This window comes from Grus americana, chromosome 2 (assembly GCF_028858705.1).
Source record: "Grus americana isolate bGruAme1 chromosome 2, bGruAme1.mat, whole genome shotgun sequence".
Classification (NCBI taxonomy): Eukaryota; Metazoa; Chordata; class Aves; order Gruiformes; family Gruidae; genus Grus; species Grus americana.
This window is the reverse complement of record NC_072853.1, coordinates 15,150,210-15,175,242: the sequence shown is the minus strand read 5'-3', so window position 1 is coordinate 15,175,242 and position 25,033 is coordinate 15,150,210. Positions and strand designations below refer to the sequence as shown.

The 25,033-nt window shown below is 43.2% G+C and overlaps 1 protein-coding gene across 1 annotated transcript; it reads left to right on the top strand.

The window, feature by feature from the left end:
- The first annotated feature begins 1,803 nt into the window (after positions 1-1,803).
- Positions 1,804-25,033, top strand: COLEC10 (collectin subfamily member 10). The gene is made up of 6 exons (XM_054817375.1): positions 1,804-2,974; positions 15,515-15,586; positions 17,072-17,143; positions 19,125-19,178; positions 20,439-20,534; positions 22,579-25,033. The coding sequence occupies exons 1-6, from the start codon at positions 2,827-2,829 to the stop codon at positions 22,968-22,970; spliced, it is 834 nt and encodes a 277-aa protein (XP_054673350.1). The 5' UTR covers positions 1,804-2,826; the 3' UTR covers positions 22,971-25,033.

Sequence of the window (25,033 nt, the reverse complement as noted above, 5' to 3'; positions counted from 1 at the left end):
CAAGTGAAGGTAATACACATTTCCAAGGAAGTACTTGGACTCCAAGGAGGCAATGCCCTACACAAAGGTTACCTGACTACTGCTCAACTCAAAGCAACAGAATCTTTCAGGACTTTCTTTTGTGTCTTCTCAGGGTTTCCTTCTAAAGCCCTAGTAAATGTTTGCTTTATGTCTTTTATGTCTGGAGAACACTGCTTAGCTTGCTTTTCTCTCTTCCCTACAGACATTTCTCTAAGTCTGATTCAATAAGAATTAACATACACAATAGGCAATGTGCCTCATTAAATCTCCATCGCCAATGAAGCTGCTTGAAGATTTTTCAATGCAACTCATTTGATAAATACTAGTTTGCCAAAATGCAAGGGTTTTGTGCTAGTATATCAGTTTTGATGGATTGCCTGTTAAGGCAGGTTTCCTAGCTCCAGGACAGGATTTCTGGTCCAACATACAAGAAGACATAAATGATTAGCAAACAGCCTTGTAATAAGGCACTATAACCTTAAGGCTCTGGTGCAAATACTGGTTTGAATTAGGCAGAGAAAGAATTTGAATCTGGGTCTCCTACATTTTAAATAAGTTCCTTTGTTACCAAGCTCTTGGATATATTAAGCTTCATTTCTCACTGTGTGTTTAGGGATTTTGTGACTTTAGTGGAGAGGAAAAAAAAAATAGTCGAGTCTTGATTCCTTTTCTAACGTGGAATGAGAACATTTGAAAATGATCACAGGAATTTCAGTGGCCAAAAAATGTTCCCTGCTTAGTCCTGGTCGGTGAATGAACTGGTTAAACAAATGGTTTCCTCTCTCACTTACACTTACCCCTCTTTATCCTTGATAAATAACAAAGAAGTCACTGTAAGTCTCTCAGTACTGTGGAACAGATAGCATCATTCACGTCAGTTTGGAAACATTTCCCAAAATGCCTCCTCCAAAGCTAAGTACACTAGCTTCCCACTCCTACGCTCTCTATTCTTGCTCTTACATTGACCTTCTGCTCACAAAATGGAAAGTGAAGAAAAGAAAAAGATAAATAAAACAGATTTACAGTGTACAAGTCAGAGGCACAGTGCCCAACACAAATCACAGAGGAATGAGTTTATTCCTGGTACGACTCTATCCGTCTATAATCCCGGCTTTCTCTTTCCCCCCCGCCTCCTCTAGCTGTGGCGTATCCGTTATTAAGGCCACATTTGAGGGTGTTAGTTAGATGACATTCTTTAGGACAGAGACCACTATTTATTTCTGAAAAGTACTGTACACAGTTTAACAAAAAAGAAAAGTGTTTTGAAAAGTGGGACAGTCTGAGACCAGGCTAGAAAGAAAGAGGGAGAGGAGTGCCTTGACCCCTCTTGGGACTTTGGCCAACATTTCATCCCAGATGAAAGCTTGAAATCAAAGCCTTCTTTCAGCCTTTAAGAAAAGGTATTCACTTTAACATCAGTGCTGCTACTTTTTCTGTCTACCAAAAGGCTGAAACATTGTAGGGCTAAGGAACTGATACTCTCTTAAATAATGAGGAAAGCATCTCAAAGCTATTATCATAGGAAATGCATTTTTTGCCTAGAATGGAAAGCAAACATGCGCTCTCACACACTAGGCAGTTCAAAAGCATAGTTCAGCTTTCTGAGTAACTGTCTCCTCTGTTGTGTAAGAAACCAGAAGTTAACGAAATTCCTAGAAAGACTGCGAATACTCATCTCCTCTTTCTTTGCTGACAGGCTACCTCGAATAGTCTGCTGTCTCTGGTTACTGTGCTCTCCCTAAGAGAAAGCTAGAGTTTTTTCTAGGAAGGGATTGCACATGGATGGATATCTGTCACAGCTCCTTCCAAAAGGATATACAGCGGTTTTGCACACTACCTGTTCCTCCAGCCAGGAGGCCTCCTACACCTCTTTGCAAAGTCCCAGCACCCAACAGAAAACCTGACAGCTACCTCATGCAGATTTGAAACAGCAGCAGCTTCCTGGATGACCCAAAGATGACATTTCACTGGGACCTATGCTATACCACTGTCCTGATGTATGGTCTCTTCCGGTTAGCAAGGAGAGGAGAAAGGTGGTATAAGAGGAGGCATTGCAGTCATTTGAGCTCATCCTGAAATCTGCCCTTCTGTAGCGTGTCTACCAACACAATCTGGGCTTGGAGCAACTATTGTGGAGTAATCTGTAAGCATAAAATCATCATTTGTGGGTTTATGGCTCAAACACCCATTGATGACATCAACTTTTCATTCCCTGCTCTGAGAGCTAAGGGTGCATGACACCCAAAAGGTGTGAAATAGCACCAGAGGCTTCCACCCACAGCAGACTGGCAGCTCGTCTCTTGTCACTAATGGTCTCCCTGGAGGAAAGCTTTTGTGGAAAAGTCTCTCCATATGTTTTATGGAGCCTGCATTACTCTTCCAGCACAAAATCAGCCACAAGTATCCTATAACTAATTAGTACTCGCTTGGATACAATACCAAAGTCTTTTGTCTCTTGAGTAAGTGAAAAGCTGGGCATGAAGAGTCAGTGCCGAAAGGAAAAAAATATGACAAAACAGATATCCCCATGTATTGAAGAAATTTTCCATGGCAAAAGCAGCTAAACATCTCACAGATAAGAGATAAATTGGAATAAACAGCTGTCAGTGTTAAATAAATATCCTGGATAATGTGCAGAACAGAAATAACTACAGCATTGTCGAACTCCTTTCTTCACTTTATTTAGCTGTTCTTGCATGTAGCTCCCAACTTTGCACTGCTTCAGTTAGTGGAGCATTTATTTTTGAATCAGCTGCATTTGTTAAGACTGTAACAACGAAAGGCATTTCCTGAGAAGCTGCAAGGATGAGCAGCAAGAAAGAACAACAGCTAAGGAAATATGGGACCCTAGTAGTGCTTTTTATCTTCCAAGTTCAGATTTTTGGTTTTGATGTTGACAATCGACCTACGACAGATGTCTGCTCGACACACACAATTTTACCTGGACCAAAAGGTGAGGAGTATCAGTTTGCTAATGCTGAGACCAGTACTGATAAAGGCTGATTTTTTAAAATAGGGACGTGGAGGGCTTGTGGCATGGGCTGGGGATGAAAGATGTGAATTACTGTGGATTGTACAAACATCTAGAAAAGTGGAACTGTGATGGGGGGAAGTGATGAAGCAAGGAGATTTGAATTTGCTTTTGTTTAGTTTCAGGAACAGTGTCCCATAGCCTCATGTGAGTTAGAGTTGTCCTTTTGCATCTTTCTCCAGCCACATAAATCTTCTCTTACTTCTTGTATTCATCACACAACCAGTACAGCTAGCAGCCATAAATTGAGTGACTTCGTCTAAAAGTAAGCACCTATTGTGAACTGTTAATGGTTCGCTTTGCACCTATAGGTAGGGAGAGATATGCAATATTTAACATGACTGAACTGTCATTATTTCCAAATGCTTTCTTGTAAACACAGCTCTGCTGCATTCATCAGACCTGATCCAGCAGCTCCTGTTGAATTAAATAGGACCTTCACTACAGATTTCAACGAGAACTAGATCAGCTCTGGCATGTGCAGTTCTTTTATCTTCAAAACACTTTGCAAATATCTGAACCCAAATATTCTGCATTAACTTACTTTTTGTGTAACACAACTAACGTCAATGGAATTGCCTTGAGGGTACCTCAGCCAAAAATTAGGTCCATGATGTACAAATCTATCTTGCAGTGACAGATCTAAAATATATATTGTACACCATGGCTATTGCAGTTCGAACTATTGCTTTCTTTTTAGTAATTCATTGTATTTTTCTATAGGCTACAGAATGAGAGAAAAAAATGCAACTGATTTAAATTTTAAGCAGAAAAAAGATTATCAAGTCAAAAGCACTGCTACAGACTCATTTGTTTTTATGATGGATTATTCAAATGCATGTTGCTTAAAGGACCATTTTTAATCAGCAAGTTAATTTCTTTATGATTACAATCCAAGCTTAAACTTTTGCTGCCACAGCATAAATGCAGAGAGATGTAATGATCCCCAGGAGAGCTAGTGGGAGTTTGTTTAGTTAGTATCTGAATAACGGCAGGCTGGAGAACAAAGTTTGACAGAATTGTGTTTAACAAGTCACAAGGCTAATGAGGTGGGCTGGTGACAACATGAGACTAGCTGGGACTCCAGCTGGTTTCTGTGGTCTAGCTTGTATAGGGAGCATTTAAAGGTTAGATATTATGATTCTTTGCAAGCATGATACTGAGAAAGTCAGGATTTAGTCATTACCAGTCCTACTGCCTCTTAGCTGACACCGAGACACAGGAGGAGCCAAACAGTGTATTGGCACGGTCCTCACTGCTACTTTAAATCACCATGCCCAAGATCCATGATTGGTAAAAGGAGTATCGAGTAAATCACCTCCAAATTACTGGCTCACATCCATTGCAGGTCATCAAATACATTTTGCAGTCTATGTGATATGATCCTATAGACCAATTTCAATTCCTACCAGAGCTGAGCTCTTCCAGGACGGTTACAAGCAGCTTTCAATGGCACTGGTTGTTTTGACTGTCAGTCAGCTGGGCAATTAAAGACCGAGCAGGCTGGGTGTGTGAACTAGCCTGTTACTCCTCAGGCATCCCTTGTAGTCAAGGATGAAGCATGCTGACCTAATATGGCAGAAGAAAGTCTGTCCAGCTGCCAGTTTTCCTCCATCCATCTTACATCTATGGACTCAGAGCACACGATCCCCAGCCTACAGCCACACCACAGCCACAGGCAACATTTTGCTGCTCAAACTTTAACCCTGACAATGGACAAGCCTCTGACTTTTGTTGCTGTAAATTTTGTTTTCTGTGCTACATCTGTTGTGCCCCTTTGTGCACCATTCTCCTGAAAATGGGTTTTGACCCATGCTGTGCAAGTTTCACCCCCTCACCTCCATCTACTCAGCATCTTCGGCTATGGTAGAACACAGTGGTGATGCCACAAGACAGAGGTGCTGAGCTCACACGGTACGTTGGCCAGCTTTTTCTACCACCGCAGGCCAGACTCCTGTTGTGGCAATTTCCTCCTTCCATATGAACATGGGAGTGTCTAACGGGCCAAAGCACCTAGAACTGCAAGGAATGAAAAGGTATTTAGTAGCTGTAAGACTTCCTACACTGTCCCACCTCACCTAACCCAGTTCAAGGCACAGATTGTCCTATAGGCTAGATCCAGTCTGTGGGCTCCAAGTGAGATGGTCCCTGGTGCTATGCAGCAGCAATACAGGGTCTGTTTAGCCTGGAGAAGACTGAGAGGGGATCTAATCAATACTTATAAATATCTAAAGGGTGGGTGTCAAGAGGATGGGGGCCAGTCTCCCCTCAGTGGTGCCCAGTGACAAGACAACGGGCACAAACTGGAACACAGGAAGTTCCATCTCAATATGAGGAAAAACTTCTTCACTCTGAGGGTGACCGAGCACTGGAACAGGCTGCCCAGAGAGGCTGTGGAGTCTCCTTCTCTGGAGATATTCAGAACCCACCTGGACACGATCCCGTGCAACCTGCTCTAGGTGATCCTGCTCTAGCAGGGGGGTTGGACTAGATGATTTCCATGGGTCCCTTCCAACCTTACCGTTCTGTGATTCCATGTGATTCTGTGATTTAATGGAGAAGAGAAAGCTGAGGAAGAAGTGGGGTTGTTTGGAGAGGCTCAGAACTTATAACCCTTTATTTCTTGTGCTGTTGGAGGTTGCATTACTCACTTCATCATCCAGGCATTCACAGTTGCTCCAGGAGCAAGCATCTGACCTCCCTGCATGCTCACCCTGAAAATCACCTGTTCGAAAAGGGTCATTAGTGTTGTGAAAACTGGCCATTTCTTGTACAAGCCACATGTAACTTGTGCAAGTTAATCTGTGCAAGTCAAATTCTTCCCCTTCAAAAACACACTCTTTGTTATGCTCATACTTGAGATGTCACAAGAGAAGTATGATGTGAGTGATGGGATGAAAAGAAAGGGTAATTCCAGGCTGATTATCAGGAAAGTCTTCAAACCGGTTGTGACAGTCTCACCAGCTCCCAAAAAGCATGAAGCAAAACCAGAGGTCTTTGTGTATAACCCAAAGAGCTAGAAAATACTCTGGAAGGATGCAGTCTCCCAGGAACAGAAGGAATGCAGTAAATGTCCTGCAAGCCTTTTGCACTCTGTTGTGATGACAGAAGTCAGTCTGAATTAAACTGTTCAGCATTAGAAACGACTAGGAGTTTAAGTCTGACCTCTGGTGGTTCTGCGTGACGCAAATCAGGCGCCCTGCAATCTCCTCCATCTATCTGCTGCTTTTCCATCGCTGGTGCAAGCAAATGAAAGTTGAAGTCTGTAAAAAATTATGCAAAGAAATTTTCTAAATATGCACTCCGGAAAAAGGGAAAAAAAGAATAAGAGAAATCAAAAGCTGGCACTCCTCTCCCAGTTTCCTTTTCTAGGCAATGCTCAGGTCTCTTCTCAAAAAGGGGATTCTTTCTAGTGAACACAGTCCTTGTGCAATGGCTGTCTTGTTCTGCCTTCTTGAGAAAGCTTTTGAAGTACACAGCAAGCTGGCTTGTATAGCAGTTAAAAACAGAAACGTGGGAGACATTTCTAGGACCCTTACTGAAATACCCTGGAAAACCAAAAAAGAAAAAAAAAGTCTTTGCTATGGACCAAAACAGATTTCAGTATTTGTAAATAGTGATTTTTGGTGTTTGGCATGAGATGTTTAGGAACAACTTGGTCTTAGCTGGACTGCTTTGGCACAGGACCTCTGGAAACTTACATCAGATAACATGTATCCACAGCGGAGAAACTAGGGCAGTAAAGGCCAAGTTCTGTACTCCATCGACATCTTGGGGCTGAAGAGAACCAGGTCAAGCATAAACAAAACAAGGAATTTCCCAGGTCAGCCAAGTGCTTGGCCTAGCAAAATTAGTCATGGCCCTATCGCTTACTTTCCACCCTCCCAAGCCTGGAAGCAGGCTGGCTGTTGCTGCTGCTGAGAGAGGAACTGGGACTGAGGAGGCAGTGGGAGCAAAACCAGAAGTTGTTGGTCCATGCCCTGGCAGTGGCTGGAACACCAGGCTCTGCTCCCTTGGGCTCTGCCTTCGACCGATGTCCCAGCTCTGTCCTTTCTTCTAGCCTGGAGACTCCAAGCTCAGTTTTGTCTAACCTGCACAGGAAGTTTTAAGTGGGCTGTTGACTCAGATGAGATGGGATCTGACCTGGTCTGAGTAAATCAACACGCAACAACATGAGAAATAAGCTGGGGGCCCAAAACTTTGACTCCTAAACTCCCATTAAAAGCATGAGCAGGGGGAGATGACTGGGGCGGGGGCTGGCTCTGCAGAAGCTGATTTCACATGGATTCCTAGGAGCTCAGTGCTTCAGAAGACTGGCTTTAGATCTTGCTATCTGTCCCAGATGCCAGCTCATTTCTTTTGAAATCCAGACACAGGAACTTCAAAGGTCTTGAATCAGGTCCAGGTTGAGAAACTGTAATGAGATGAAATCTGAAGAATACCGGGAGTTTCCCATAGCAATTAGGATGTAAACCGTTTCCTTATTATTATTTCTGACAAATGATGCTATAAACTCTATGACATTGGCTGGTGCTTCAAAATAGCATTTACTGTGGTCTCCAGTATAGCTGTCCATCTCTCAGCTTTAATTTCGCTTACGCAATTCCACTCCTGGAAAATCTCAAACTCTCTCAGAAACCAGATATGCTGTTATCCACATTTCCTTCCAAAAACATAAAATGCCTTACCACATCCTATAGACTGTTCAAACCTATAACTAACCTTCCCTCTTAGCGCCTCATGATTGATCTGAAGAGCCCTTGAATTTCAACACATAATTCTATTTTTCATATCTTTTAGACTTCGTCGTTGTAGCATATGTTAAGTTTGTGAAGTTTATCAGCCTGAGCTACAAAGCATGTATGTGTGGATTTAAATACATAAATTCAAAAGGTATTGGCTCTTTCTTACCAATGTCAGTCTGATTCCTCACTGAAGCCACCGTAATCCATGGGTCTCTGAGATCATGTCAGAATGGCAGGGGAATAGTGTGGGAAAATTAAATTGGGCAGACCAAGTGAAAAGAGAATCAGGAATAATTTAAATTATTGCTGTGTTATTAAAGAAATAATATGTTTCCCAGTCATGCACAAAAGCCCACACTTTCAAATAATACAAGTCAGCAGAGCTTCACTAAGCCTACTGAAGGCTTGGATCTGGCTCATGCAATGCAATGAGAGAAGAGGGTATTTCCACTGAAGGTTGTGGATGTTTGTGAGTGGAAAGCAGAAAAGCGAGCAAAGAATCCAGTTTATTCTTGAAGATTCTTTCTGTTTCACCAGGGAGGGGCCCCTGTTGTCTGATTTGGAGCTGGGTGAAAAAAGACAAGAACTTTAAGAACTTGTGAGCAAAATGTTTTATTTTTCACAGTGGAATCTGTGGGACCCCTGCATGTTCCTGCAGGACACCTGAGAGAGTGGCTATGGCTGCAGTTGCACACTACAGCTGACTCATCTGTCAGATTTTCTGCCAAAAAGGGACACCCAACATCTTCCCCCACTCTGACCTTCACCTTGTGCTGGCTCGGCTGTTTACTCATCAGACTTTTCACTGAGCTGATTCTGCTCACTCACTAAAAATGTGTATTATTTGCCTTATTGATATTCCCCTCTTTAGTGAGTTGAATTCCCTCAACACAGGGTCAGAAGAGCGCTCAACGTCAGGCAGAGGGGAGGGAGGCATGCAGGCCAGTGCTGGGGGCTGAAGGGAGGAAGCAGGACAGGGAAGATAGGCAGAAGATGTGAAGAAATCCTGTCCTCAGCACCTATATATAGCTTGAAGGCAAGAATCCCCACTGCTACGGGAAATTTGCTAAGGATCTAAAAGACACTGAAAGTGAAATTAGAGGAAATCTTGAGGCTTTCCATTGACGTAGCTGTGACGTGCTCATACACTGGGAAGACAAACTCGGCTTTATTTGCTTATTTCTTGGAGTCTGCGACTCCCTCTGGTGACAAAACCTCTCAATAGAGATTGTGCATGTGCAAGTGCTGCAAAGGTTCACGGCGTGGTCAGGGTCACTCAGTGTCTGTAGGCTGCAGACTGAAGATGCTGAGAGCTAATCCTGTGGCTATCTGCAAGGCTCTTCCAGGAGGGCAGGGGTCTCAAGGCTTCAGAATTATGCACGTCTCCTTATCCCTTTAGTTTCACACTCGGGACAGGCAGAAATCACCTGTACTCTTCACACTCTGTCTATGGAGGTAGGGAAGGTCCCTATGCCATCTCGGGTGGGACTACAAGCATGAAATATGGAGCTCAGCAGAACTGTGTCACACATGATCAGAGGGTAAAACCGCGTAACAGATTCCATACAAAGCCTTTGTGGTGGGACATTGCCTATGCCTAGACATGCTAAATGCATCCAAGGCAAGCAGTACAAAGCAGCCTTGCCCATACTAATCAAGGTTAACAATCCCCCACCACCACCTCCAGCAAATCAGACATGCCCCCATGGCATTTCAAGGACTTTTTGGCTGGTAGTGGACTTTTTTCCATTCAGAGTATCTGATGTAGGAAGACAACTGTGCTGTAACCCAGCAAAAGTTGTGTTTCTACCATTTGAAAGGTGAGTATGCCCTGGTGTGTTGAGGAAGGTATGTGGGGCTGTGGTCGGTGCTAATCCCATGGGGTAAAGTAGTGATAAAGTACAGAGTACAGGGAGCTAAACTTGGGACAGTGCCACTCATACTGCCTGTTGGGATGGATCACTACGGTCAAGGGTCTTTGCCCTTCTTTTGCTTCAAAAGAAATGATTTAATTGATTCACTGCAAAATAGAGACTTAGAGAGCATTAACATTTCTGTAGTATTTTTGGTCAGAAGACAGGAACTGGAGCTGACCTGAGGCCATGACTTGCCAGCACACCTGGTGAAGTCTCAGTAAAATCCTGCATGGACCCAGGGAGTCTCTCAGCAGAGCTCTGAGTGAAAAGGCTGGATGGTATGTGCTCCCAGAGAGACAGATGCATAAGCTCAGCTAGGAGGCTCCTCTCGGCTTTATACTTTAGGCATCCTACAGACCTCATAGAATCATACAATCACAGAATGGTTTGGGTTGGAAGGGACCTCAAACATCACCTAGTTCCATCCCCCCTGCATGGGCAGGGACACCCTCCACTAGACCACGTTGCCCAAAGCCCCATCCAACCTGGCCTTGAACACTTCCAGGGATGGGGCATCCACAGCTTCTCTGGGCAACCTGTGCCAGTGCCTCACCACCCTCACAGGAAAGAATTTCTTCCTAGTATCTAATCTGAATCGACCCTCCTTTAGTTTAAGGCCATTACCCTTTGTCCTATCACTCCATGCCCTTTTAAACAGTCCCTCTCCAGCTTTCTTGTAGGCCCCTTTAGGGCTGCTATACGGTCTTCCTGGAGCCTTCTCTTCTCCAGGCTGAACAGCCCCAACTCTCTCAGCCTGTCTTCATAGGAGAGGTGCTCCAGCCCTCTGATTATCTTCATGGTCTCCTCTGGACTTGCTCCAACAGCTCCATGTCCTTCTTATGTTGGGGGCCCTGGAGCGGGACACAGTACTCCAGGTGGGGTCTCACGAGAGTGGAGTAGAGGGGGAGAATCTCCTCACTCAACCTGCTGGTCACACTGCTTTTGATGCAGCCCAGGATATGGCATTGCTGGCTCATGTTGAGCTTTCATCAGCCAACACCCCCAAGTCCTTGTCCTCAGGTTTGCTCTCAATGCCATTAAAGCATCTTCTCACCCTGATGCAGGGCTGCCTCTACAGATAAGTGTGGGCTCTGTAATCCCCAGGGATTACATCCTGATTGTCCAAGAACCAGGGTCAGCCCTTGATCACAAGACTTGGGGCGTCACTAAACACATTTAACCTGAAAACTTCCTCCATTCATGAATAGAAATCCCATAAATTGCCTACAAAATATTCAGCAGGGAAATCTAAGTCATTTGTCAGTAAATTCTTACTAATTAAATTCTTACCAAATGTAACCTCTTAATATTGTCTTATTTAGTGAAACTCCTAAAGAGGCAGAGACCCTTTCAACTGCCTAAAAATCCTGCTGGTTATTAGACCTTCAACATTTTCCTGAGCTTGTTTATAGGAGAAGGAAGGACTGGGGTTCCCTCTTAATTACAATTAAAATTTTCTAATGGCTGAAAAAGTAATTTACTGCTTATGGCTTCTGCTTTCCTTCTGTCTTGCACAGTCCCAAGCTGGAAGAGTCTAGCAATTTATTGTTCCAAGTGTTCACTTTAATAGTCTGGTATTTTAAATCTGTGACACAGAAGAAGTTCATCAGCTTGAGGGAATACTAACAAGGTCAAGAAATGGCCTTGCTTCAGCTACTGGCTCCAAGTGCTTCAAATGCCAGTGCAGTGCATTATCTGACAGCCTTGCAACCACAGTTTTAAGGTGACAATCTGCTGATTAGGTAAAAACTTAACCTGACACTGCCCCAAGTGTAAGGCAGCACAAAGGAGAAGTTAATCTCTAGGTATAAACTACAAGAACATGAGATCAGGGATCAGAGGGTGGGTTTTTTTTTCTGTAAGAAAACTCATGTTGCACAAAGCACAGTAGTACAAAATTCAAAAACCCAGTCCAGAGTACTGTCAGGATTTAGATTCAGTTTTCTGGCAGATTAAAAAAAAAAAAAAGTGGCTAATACAGTGGGATAGCCTGCTCACATGAAGTCCCAGAGGAAAGGGAGAGATGCTTATTATAAATTAGAGACAAAGCCAGCTCAACCCCTACCCAAAACAGAGTCGACCAACCTCTCACAATCCCCCCCTACCTGGTTGCAAATCACAGCGAGACCACAAGGGGGGAGCATAACCCAAGAGTTCACGTTTCTTCCCAAAATCTGAGATCACTGCACACAACAGCTGAAGGCGGACACAAGGCATTTATAATTATAACACCATGTTATCAAGCACTGGGCTTAATCCAGTCCTAAATTAATAATGAGATGGTACCACTAATTAATACTGTTTGCTTCTCCCCTTGCTTTGTAATGGCCTGTCCATTCTCAGATGCAATATGAGGAGAAAAGCAGGATTTCCCTGCCTTACAGATAGGCAAATTATTATTCTTCCCATTTTCCAAGGTAGCGAAAGTAAGGCAGAGTGTGGTAGGCTGCTTTACGCCAAGATGAAACAGGTGATAGATCTTACTTCCCTCTCCCTTACGCTTTTACAGGGTTTGGGCAAAAATTGGGACTACACGAGGTGTTAGCAACGCAAGTTGAGACACTCCCTAATCTCTCAAAATCTCCAGAACAAACTTTCCCACACTTTTTAACCCCTTTCACCTGCCGGCTCTCAGTCTGATAGCCCATACAGGGCAACCTAGCTTCATGTCCAGCAGCCCTGTGTGTGAAAAGCTTGCTCCAAAGTCTCTCAGAAAAAGCCACTGCAGCTTTCAGTGGCTCAAAATGTTGAAACTGAGATTGGAAGAAAACATCTTTGGAAAGTAATAACAGCTTCTCTACTTGTAGATTGACTTTCTTTCCTAGGCTCTATTTCTAAGATTAACTGTCTAAGCAATGTTTCTTACCAAAAAAAAAAAAAAAAAGGCATCTCTCTTGCACACAAGTCTTCCTTCTGCAGCAAACAACAGTCTCTCTGGAGCGTTTAACCCCACAGAGCTGTCTGCAAGCCACAGGGAATGTAACTAGCTGGCCTGAGAGAGGTGATGAGGACTACCAGGGTGACAAGCCCTGGTTTGGAAGGTCAGCAGGAATCTGGTTTGCTTTCCTGCATGACACAGACCAAAGGAACTCCCTCACCAGTTTCTACACCAAATGCAGAGTTAGAGCATATCTTACAGAAAGGAATTCATTGCACAGGGAAAGGTTGGGCATGGAAAGCCTCCTATGTCTCCCTCCCCTGCTGGAAAGTGTGGTCCATTTGTTAAATATCCTGTGTTGCATTTCTAGTCAGGGCTCATCCAGCTTTTCCAGCCTTTGAATCACACCCTGCTTCCTTTCTGTTACCACACATTTCTCCCCCCCGTACAGGTTTGCACACTGTGATCAGATCAGCTCTTAACCTTCTCCTGGAATTTCATTTCACCAGCTCTTTGTCAGCCCCTGGGAATCTTTTCTGAATGTCTGAACTACTGAGAAGTGACTTTACAGTTTTCTCAAGGGTTTCATAGATGGGTTTAGAAAGGACAATTTCTGGGTTTCTCAGGTGTAAATGCTGTTAGCACTGAGGTCAACAGCAAAATTAAACTGTACATTCTCTGGCTCTGCTGCTTAATGATCTCTAGACAAGAACACAGTACAAGCAGGCATCCTTCCATCAGCTCCAGGCTCAGACCTACAGCTTCAGCTGGATATTTAAGGAGCTTGGCTTTTGGAAACATATACTGACTTTTCCAGTATGTTTTAAGAACCAGTGAAAATAGAGATGTTTAAAATTGCTATTGCTGGCTGCTTATAGCCTTTTCCCTTCCTACTTTGTCGTGTAGCAGCCTGTTAAAAACAAAGGGCCTGAGTGAGCCAGCACACACACCAACCACATGAGGTTTCCCCCTTGTCCCTCCCTCTAGCGAATGTTTCCTCCCTCTAAAATGGACTGAAGTTTAGCCCTTTATCTTCCTCAGCTTGGACCACTGACCACCCCCCGAAGGGCATCCTGACCAACGAGGTAGGTCTGTCCTCCACCACAGAGTCCCAACACTGAAGCGTTTTTCAGCATACAGGGACAGATTCAGCCCAGTCCCCATAACTCACATGGAAAGGAGCCAAACAGCTAATACCACATTTTATATGCTGCAATTAATATGCACCACCTCTCATCTCTCATGACCCCACAGAACAGCCCACAATATGCTACCTATGGCTACAGAAGTAGGAGAAGGTAAATCACGAATGAGTGGGCAGTATTTTTCAGAAAAAAAGAATGAGACCCAATGAAACAATCAGTCTGGAAGCAACCATGGGAAGCTCCTTTCTCCCTCAGCACATAATTAAATCGTTGACCTCTTTGCCACAGGAAATTATAAGGGCCAAAAATATAAATGGGTTTAAAAGGCACAGGACTAATTTGTGCAGGGAAGAATCACTAGTGGCTGTTCACGAGTGGTCTGGATGCAGTGCTTGGCTCAGGCAAGCCCTTGAAACCACTGCTCATGGGAGGCTGGAAGTGGCTGCCTGGGACGGTCACCTCCAGCACACCCAGTGCCCTGAACACCTTCTGCCAGGGCTGGAGGCACCTTCTTCAGTGAGACAGGTAATTGGTCTTGTCACCTAATGCTGTTCTGTCCCCACTTCTCTTTTGCTGACATCCAGACAGCCTTCCCTCCCTTGGGTACTCCATATGCTGGACTGCAGCCTGTTCTCCCCGTCTGGGCTGCAGGCACAGACACAACCAGCTGCCACTCACACCTGAGATCCTGGCTTGGCCAAGGGACTGTGGCTCTGCTTCCCACCGCATGGCAAGGCTTATTGACCAGGGTAGGGAATGGGGGCAGAGGCTTTGGAAGACTGCCTGTATTCCCTGCTGGTCAGTTAGTGTGGGGGCGTGCAGGGGTTGTCCCCCCTCAGCATTTGTCTTAAAAAAAAAAAAAAAAAAAGAGGAAAGATGTTCTTGAGATCTGGCTCAAAACTAAGAAGTAGTAGACAGAAAATCAACTTCAGTTGTGCCTCCAATTTCCTGCATAATGTGAAGCAAAATACTATGCTACCTAAGGAAGGACATAATACTTCTTTCCCACTAATTGCTGTGTTGCTCCTTTAGACTGTAAGCTGCTCAGTGAAAGACTGTCTCTTACAGTAGTGAGAGTACTTACACAGTACTATACAGGAGCCTGTGTAATAGGGTCTTGATCTCATTTGGAGAAATCTCTGCACTACTGTAATAAATGCAATGATTTTACCCCTTACAGATACTCTGTGTATGACATTTTCAAAATAAAATAAAGCATTGGGGTAATTGCAAAATACATGTTATATCAACATATAAACATCACATGTCAAAAATTGAAGGCAAGACTTCTGCTATACTAAGTGCTGAAGTCTATGTTAAGATCTATTTCATCATATCACATTCCTCCCATTCCAAAAGCATCTGCATACCTTGAACACAGAGTCACTACAGAGTCACTAGGAACAATTAATCAATTCCTATTGCCTCCATGGGTAGTCCTACTGTGTGTGTACAGATTTCCCAACAGAGAAGTGTTGGCTTATTTATCTGCTTTATAGCTAATAGAGTTTAAAGGGTAGGACTAGGAATTGGTGTTGTATAATTCTCATGTTGGAATAGCCTCTCCAAAAGGGAAAGTTTTTAGCTTTTCCTAATGATGGTCAGATTCATCAGCTCTTCTCTGGAAATTTATCCCATGGCTATTGTGCCTTCAATGTGAAATAAACACAAATTAGCAGGAAAAAAAAATGTGAACTTTACTTTCTGAGGATGTATAGTTGCACTTACTGCAGTGAGAGAAACGTACCATGATGTTTTATTTTCTGGTTTTTTGGAAGGGGATGAAGGTGAAAAAGGAGATAGAGGAGAAGTGGGCAAACAAGGAAAGGTTGGACCAAAAGGACCAAAAGGTATTTATGACAGTTTGTTGGCTATTACGGGTATATAAATGTTATTATACACAACTGTACTGGTGCATATGATCAGTGACGTTTAATACTTTTCAGTCCTGTTGCACCAGTGGATTTCACAATCCTGTCAAACATTAATCAGTGAACCTAACAATACTTGGAGAGCTTGGTGCAATTCCTACCGGTACATGTCAGCTGTATATAGCAATAAATTTATAGAGTCATGTAACAAACCAATACATTTACTGCTGCTTTCCCAAGTGGCTGTCATAAGTGAGATCCAGAAGACCCAGATCATATATATTATCATAAACCAGATCATATGTATAATCAGAAAGATTACTGTTCTCTTACTGAAATGATCTTTTATTTGAAACTGAACTTTGAGAGTTATTTCCTAGTAATGCATCAGGATGCTCAACAAAATCCAGTCTCAGTTGTCCCTATTTTGCAGAAAAGCAAATGAAGGCATACACTGAGAAACAAAGTTCCTCTGATCAAACAGCATCTGAGCTGAGAACAAGGAGCTGCAGATGTCTCAGGACTCAGCTCTATTAAACATATCCCATATCCACAGTGTGAGCTGGGCAGAGCATTTGGAGACACCAGATGTGATGGTGTCAGCCTTGTTTGCATATTGTAATTCAAAAACTTAATTTATCATTAAAGCTTAATGAGAATGCATATCCATGGTCTTTCTTCCTTGACAGCAGTTTAAGACTAATCAGGAAAGTTTCTACTTTTATAGAAACTTTAAAATCATCCTGTTATTACTCTTACAATAAAAAAAAAAATCCATTTTTAAATGCATTCATAGGACTTTTTGCTTCTTACCTTAAAAAGAAGATCAGGTAAGATACAAGGGAATCAGGTAACCAACCATTTACGAAGCATCTTAGTGATGTTAAATTCAGTGTGCAAACTGAGGCTCCCTAAATTGGGCTGTCATCATTAGCCAGCTATTTTAGAACTTAAACTATTAATCAATTAAAAAGGCATTTGTTATTTTGGTGCTCTGAGGACCAGGAAAGCACACACAGCAAAACTAGTAGCTCCCTATTTGCAGTCCTGCTTTAAGAAGGATTCCCAGCAAAGCCACAAGGACTTTACCTCCAGGAAGAAGGAAAGGCTTTTGTCTGGGGTGGAGAAAAAAACCAACAAATAAAACTTGCTGTTGCCCTGGTTTGGCTGTGAAGTAAAATCAATATTTGAATACTCACTAGCAGTTTTGGTTTGTGTTTTCTGTAAGAAAACATGACACTTCTGGGCCCTGAACAGGCAGTCCTACTAAGGTGCATTGCAATGTCCTATTGTAGTATCCTACAGTAGCAGAGATCTGCGCTGGCCTCCTCCAACCATCCTTGGGGCTCCTCTCATTTTGACATGCAGACTGGCCATGCTCAGGAAAAGCAGAGACCTAAATAGTGTCTTGGGAAAGAAATAACAAACCATCCATACTCTTTTCCTCTTTATTTCTTATCTTAGGAAACAAAGGACCTGTGGGGGATGTTGGTGATCAGGGAATGCTTGGGAAAATTGGCCCAATTGGTGGAAAGGGTAAGTTCTGGTCTCGAAAATTTCTTGTTGTTTCCCTCAAGGTAAATATGTGTTTTGTGAGAGTTCCAGGTATGGAGTAATATCAAATAATGCTGTGACCAATGCTCTCCAAATAAAGTTATGCATAAAGATTGGTGACGAGAGCTAACTGAGATATTCTTGTTTTATTTCCCACGTGCAATATATTCGACTTAGCTAAAATAATTTGCTTTATGGGTTAAGAAATCAATCTTCTTTGATAGTGAAAGAGTAAGGGAGAAATCTGCCCCTTGTGAAGTAAATCCTCTGAACGCTCTAAAAGAGAAAGCCAAATTTGTGCCTCTACTTTGGATGCTGAAGGCCTAAGTCAATATTCTGCTGCTGCTCAGGATGCCACACCTTGTCACCTGCTCTGCTGTGGGACTTGTGAGCAAGCAATGCGCAGGACAGCTCGGTAAGGAAAGGATTTTAGCAGTTTTAAGAAAGCACTCACATAATCAGGGATGACAACTACTTGCAAATCAAGGTAGACTCCAAGTCTACCTGGACAACAATTTCATGAAATTATGCTCTAGTCATCTGAGAAGAGGCTCAGGCAATTCTTTCCAGTATTCCTAAAGAGCTGCTTAAGAGGGAATATCACTTCTGCCACAAGACCTGCCTTGAAAGCTGAGCAGGGACTCCACCATCCCCAGGGGAACTCTGTAGTCTCTAACCAGTGCATCAACCCAGGCATGCAGGTGAGTGGGTGGAACAATATCTCTGGGGAGCTTCTCAAGCCAATGTTTTTTAATAAACCTTTGATGGCCTCCAGCCAACCTCACTAACAGAGAAGAACAAAAGAATTTGGCCTGAGGGACTAATTTTCCGAAGTACCTAGACAACTGAGAACACAGATAGTTATCTCCTAAGGTGTCTTCAATCACCAAAGAAGACTAGAATATAAGAATCCCACAAATTGCTTATCTTTACCTGTAAGTAAACCAATATTCTGAGCCATTAAATCAACCTCTCTCAACCTGAATGTACAATTTAATGTCCCCTTCTAGTTTTCTGATTTTCTTTATTTGCAGAAGCAAAGGTCACTAAGTCCCTGTTTAAATCTACCATTAAACATTCAAGTTCTTAATGAAGCAACCCTGAAATTTCAGCTAGTAAGTGTGCATTGTCAAGCAATGCTAATTAAAATGACAGCCAACTCCTAAATTCTTTAAAAACCCACAACCACATAAAGGAAAAAGCACATCAAAACACGGCCGTCAAGAAGGCAGAGCAAGCATTAGTATTTTTCGACCTCTGAAGGTTTTAATTCATAAAAAAGCTGACATGAATTTCAGATAAAGCCCAGCTGTTCCTGATCCAAATCACAGCTGCAATTTTTAAAAATCTAGTCACCTCCACTCATATAGTAGCACAGCATTTTGAGACATGTTTCTATCATTTTTATGATTTACAGAAGAAGAGGGAAGCAGTTGGATGAAAATAAATCACATTTCCATGAACTATATCTGAAATGAAATGCTGCTCCTTACTGACCTCATTTTGTGCAGGTACTAACTGCTGCCCGCACACGTAATCTGTTGCACACATGAATTCAGTGGCTTAGTGCCCATCAGCCTCATCTGGTACCTCATCCCCTCATAGAGCTACTGAACCTCTGCAAGGCAATGCGAGAACCCAGGTATCACCTCCCACAGATTTCTTGAGTGCTTTCAGCCTCTCAGGATCGTTGTGCAGTTTATATTTAAAGTGAGTGGTACCAGGAACCAGTAGCACACAAGATGCCTGTGTTATCAGTGAGTTAGCTATTAAAAGGTTCTCCTTATTTCCATACACCAGAATTAATCATGGTTTGTTTGACTTGGCACATCTGCCAGTACAGTACATCAGGGCTTCCTATCAGAAGCACATCATTAATATATTATTAAACAGATTTTTCACGTACAGTCCCCTGACATGTGCGCTGTCGGAGATCTGAGAATATCTTTTCCTCTTTATTCAGGTGACAAAGGAGTCAAAGGCTTATCGGGGGTGTCTGGAAAAAAGGGAAAAGCAGGTATGCTATGCATTTTTCTCTGCAGAATGTCTTTGATTTCAGGGTGGGTTTGTCTGGAGTTTCACAAGATTTTAAGGCCCATGGATAAACTTGAGAATAGGTGAAATGAACAGGAAGAGACTGAAAAGGTTTTGTTTACCAAAACGAAGGCTGGGTAGGGCATGACTGATGGCTATGAATACACCAACATATACAAAATATGGATAAGAGTTACCTAAATTAATAGGCAATGTTTGATATCATAAAAACTAACACATAAACAGGCCAGGAGTATATTTATACTAGAAACTAGAAGAAGGTTTCTGAATACCAAAGGAATTAAGTCCTTTAAGAGTTTCCTAACAGGACCATGGAGACAAAAAACGTAAGTGATTTTAGACAGAGCATAATCTGTTGTCAAATAAATGCAATGCATCTGCTTACAGGAGAAGAATTTGGATCTGATGACCCAGAAGTTTCTTCAGAGTCCTAATAACCTTGAATGTTTTCCCACCTTGAATGTACAGCTGTGTTCATTTTTAGGATATTTCATATGCAATGCCACTTTGGTTCTTAATGGGAAACCATCAGCAACAAATTTTCTCCTCAAGAATAAGAGGAACAAAAAACCCTATATCAAGCCAAATTTCAGTTTACCAACAAAAATATAACTGAGACGTCAGTGCTTGAAAGCTATTGATCATTTGAGCTGGTATCAACTATTCCTGCTGGCCCACAGTGCATGCAGCAGTTCACTAACATGGTCCTTCCACCAAAGTTTTGCCAGTCCCACCTCTATGCATACTCATAAAACTCCTTCACTGAGAAAACAGCAGTTCCCCATGTCATGGAGGCTGTTGTTTCTATTAGAATGCCAGGGAACCAGTGGTGTCTATGGATACAAAGGCAGACCTCCGGCATTCAGATGTAGTGCTGCAGTGATCACCATGACAAGGCGCACCCCTCAGCTAGACGGAATAACGAGAGGGGCAAAGGATGTGCAAATCCTACACTGATATGGGTGGAAAGAAGATAGCAAAGTCTTCTATCCGCATTTTTAAAAGCAGGGATCCTTAAGCCAGTTAGCAAGGGAGTGTACAGAGCCAAAATATTAAGTGCTTTGATCCACAGAAATATGATCAGTGGGGCAGGGTGAGACTGGCTTTCTACAAGTCGAGGCCAAGTCTTCGGAACCTTTGGAAGTGGGCTACAGTCACCCCTCCATGCACGCACACGAATGCTTCTAAAGAGATAAATCCTCTGTCCTTTGTATTGCATCAGGCACAGTCTGTGACTGTGGAAGGTATCGCAGAGTTGTTGGACAACTGAACATCAATGTTGCTCGTCTTAACACGTCCATCAAGTTTGTAAAGAACGGTAAGGATCCTTATGTATTTGATATGATTTATTGGCTCCTATAACATTTATCATTGCTATTCTTCTACCATTGCTGCTCTATGGAAAGATCCAGGTAAAGAGAGAGGGTCCCACTGTGTGAGGCACTCTGAAAACATACAGAAAAGAGACAGTCTTACACCTGTAAGAATATAAACAGCAGATAAATAAAAGCAAAAACAATGCAGAAATGATCAAAAGCACAACAGAAAGAATCATGAAAAGCACAAGGCACAGCTTGCTAACCAGTCTACTCTGGCTCCGCAGCCACTCAGGCAATGAAAGGAAAAAGTTTGTGCCAATCTGCTCCAGGGAGGCAGGAAAGGCAATAAGAACCTCTTGATCTTTCTGCAGCACAGGAAGGCTGCAGGCACGGTACTCCTATGCTTCCCACAATGCAAGCATCATTTTCCTGTAACGAGAGATCAACACCCAAAGACATGAGTTGTAAGAAGCCACATTTGCAGGCAGTGCTGTCAGGTGGACAGTGCAAAATGCCCCCATTGAAAGGAAAGAAGCACGTTTCCTGGCATAGCAGAGATTTTCAGAAGGTTCCACAACAGTTCTAGGACTAGATCTGTATCACAAAATTAAAAGTGTCTGAGACTGTGGGTAACTGGCACAGAACAGCCCTCATCTATATTATTAAACCCTACAAAACTCAATGCCATATTATCAGGAGTGGTCCTCTACTAACTCCTAAACTGTGCCTAAACAACTCCTGAATTGTCTGGGAAAGCGTTAGTTGCCCGTAGTGGTTTAACCCCAGCTGGCAACTAAGCACCACAGCCGCTTGCTCACTCCCCCCATGGTGGGATGGGGGAGAGAATCGGAAGAGTAAAAGTGAGAAAACCCATGGGCTGAGATAAAGGCGGTTTAACAGGTAAAGCAGAAGCCGTGCACACAAGCAAAGCAGAACAAGGAATTCATTCCCCACTTCCCAAGGGCAGGCAGGGGTTCAGCCATCTCCAGGAAAGCAGGGCTCCATCACGCCTAACGGTGACTTGGGAAGACAAACACCATCACTCCAAATGTCCTCCCCCTTCCTTCTTCTTCCCCCAGCTTTATCTGCTGAGCATGACATCATACGGTATGGAATATCCCTTTGGTCAGTTGAGGTCAGCTGTCCCGGCTGTGTCCCCTCCCAACTCCTTGTGCACCCCCAGCCTACTCGCTGGTGGGGTGGGGTGAGGAGCAGAAAAGGCCTTGGCTCTGTGTCAGCACTGCTCAGCAGGAACGAAAACATCCCTGTGTTATCAGCACTGTTCTCAGCACAAATCCAAAACATAGCCCCATCCTAGCTACTATGAAGAAAATTAACTCCATCCCAGCCAAAACCAACACATTGCCCCAGGCCAAAGCTCTGCTAAGGATCATTCCAGCAATCCATCAGCAGGGACAATCAACTTCCATCTGCCCAGGCATGCTCCTCAGGACTGCTTAATTCACTAGGATACACGCTGCCTGAGAGGTTTGCCTTGTAAAGCTGCTAAGCAGCCACAGTTTCCTTCCCAGTCAATGCCACTTAGTGGCTACAGCAGCTCTGAATATCAGGCTGTATTTAAAATGTCTTATTTTAGCAGTCACATTGATTTTCCTCTACATCGAAAGGGCCTGAAAAGCTATCTATAGCCCTGTGTTTCTATCCCAGGGCAGTCTTTCACAATTGTATTCAAAAACATGCAAAGCAACGAGGGTGATCCAGAGTTAGACATTGCTCTGTGTCCATTGAGCATGCCTTAATTTGATTAGTACTAGATATCTGCAAAGTAATACTGAAGTGTCACAGGAGACACATGCCAATCAGGACTGAATAGTTCTTGTCCTAATGTGTACAAGGTACTTGTCATCCCCATCAGTGTCTGATCATGTCCTCATTGTTCGTCACAAATTCAGCAGTGGGAATACTTTTCCTCTCTCTCTTTTATTAATTCTAATGTAAAAATCATCTCCTTGTCATATAGGAACAGAAGCACCTTCAATATCTGTTGAAAAGCCATTAAGCAATTTTTTTTCCCATTTAAAGTTATAGCAGGTATCAGGGAGACAGATGAGAAATTCTATTACATCGTGAAAGAAGAGAAGAACTACAGAGAAGCCTTGATCCACTGCAGGGACAGAGGAGGAACACTGGCCATGCCTAAAGATGAGGCAACCAACGCCCTGATTGCTGACTACATCTCCAACAGTGGTCTCTTCCGAGCCTTCATCGGGCTGAACGACATGGAAAAAGAAGGACAGTTTGTGTACGCAGACAACAGTCCGCTGCAGAACTACAGTAACTGGAAGGAAGGACAGCCTCATGACCCAGCTGGCCGTGAGGACTGTGTGGAAATGCTCAGCACGGGAGAGTGGAATGACTCCGAGTGCCAAGTCACCATCTACTTTGTCTGTGAATTCCTCAAGAAGAGGAAATAAAAGTGTTGCGGAATGTGCTTGGCACCTGCTGTACATACAGTAACCCCTCCTCATTCATCTGCTGTAGGGAGAGCAGACAACCAGGGACAGGGCTCAATTCAGCCTTCCCCTCACTGGGTTAAGCAAGAGCAACTACTGTTAAGGTGGCAGTGGCCTTAAAGTCAGCACACATCTGCAGGGAGCATGCAGCCAGGTGTGAATTTGTATTTCATTTCTATGTGGAATTTAGGGTGGGCATTTCTGTGTGGAATTTAGGAGCAAATTTAGAGCATACAGAGGTGAATATGATTTCACTAATGCCAGAAATAGTAAACTCACTGGTATATTAATTACCGCTGTGCTTCACAAAGTCCATAGGTGGAAAGAGTGTGATCTTTACTCATCTTTGACCTGCACAGAAAATTCCAGTAATTTCCCTGGTGACTTCAGAGCTGGGAGAACAGATTTGCAGTTTCTCTTCAAAAAATCCTTCCTTTGTTAGAATCATAGAGTAATTTAAGTTGGAAGGGATCTCTGGAGGTCATCTATTTGAATCTTCCATGCAAAGCAGGGTCAACTTCAAACTTAGATGAGAAGTTGTTATAGTCTCCTTAATTTGGCTGTGCAATTATATTGCTGATATGCAGGGGAGGGCTCGCTTATCTCTGCTTCTAACTTCATCATCCATCAGGCTGGTTTGAGGTGTGAAGAATTAACCTAGCAATGGCACTTCTGCATGCAAGCCTGCACAGCTTGTAGGCAACCTGAGAATCGATGGAGTGGTTCTAGCCTCTGATGTCCCCCAAAAATCTGTGAAAAACCTAGAAAAGCCTAGGACAAAGAGAACAGTGCAAAGGAAGTAACACCATTGCTGTAGGCTGTAAACAGGCACATGTAGTATCAGCTATACCAATGTGCACTGCTGGTTTAACAAGAGATTCTAGGAACATGTTAACTCCCTAACTCAGTAGCAAGGACGTTTGATGTCTAATGCTAAAATCACCCGTGCCTTTGCGACGCAGGAAGCAGCTATAAAACAGGCTTTATCCCCCAAGAACCCAGAGTCAGGTGTGGTTGAGCAACTTAGTCATGCACTTCAGTGGGACACTCCACAAATGATGAGCAGTAAGTGTGAAGATTTTGCTGTCAGTGCCCACCTACTCAGATCTCCATATCAGTTTGCCCACAACGGATCGTATTTTCATATCTTTGATAATACTGAAGGAGTTCTTTTCTTCTGACACAGCAACTATTTTGCCTTCAGAAGTGAGCCTGTTCTTAGTTGTGGTTCACCTTTCCTCACAGCAGGAGATGTCAAGAGAAACCCCAGGGCCCCTGCAATGAAGGTCTATAGATTTTCTTTCCCACTTGACACTAAAAATGAAGGAATGATATCTGGAGGCTAAGGAGAATGCTAGACACTAGGCACAGTGCAGCAATGTACCCTGCAGGTCACTCTGAGCACCGGTTGCACATAGTCTTCCTCCGGGTATACGAAGAGCTGGACATGCCATCAGCTAGTAATGCAGAGGGTCAGCTCCAAAGTTTCCCTTTGACTGCTGTGTACAGCACTGCCAAGGCAACTAGACAACAGTCATACTTCCTCAACCTCATCCTCAACAGGGAAATCCTCCAAACCATTTAGCTGGTTGCTGGTTTGACTCCAAGCTCATCTGCAAGCAATGACCAACACAGGAGCATCCCAGGAGACTCTGTGACTCAGAACCATTCTTGTAATCCAGTTTCTCTGCCACTTTTTCCTCCAGAAAACCACTTGTTGCTACCAACTGTAAATTATCTGTGTTGCTACACACCCTCTGCTGAACTATTCAGACCTGTAAATGAAGGGGTGGGACCACATTTCTTTTCATCGCTCCTCTACTATGCTATGAGAGTATTTGGGCAAACAGGTTTACTTAGGACAACATAACTCATCCTGAATTGTTCCCTTCCTGGGAACTGATATTCCCCAAAATGAAGCAGAATTACACTTTTTAGGATCTATAGTAATAAACTCATTAAGCTAAACACTTTGGTTTTAGAATCATTAATGGGTAATAATAAAGAATTAATGACTAATTCAA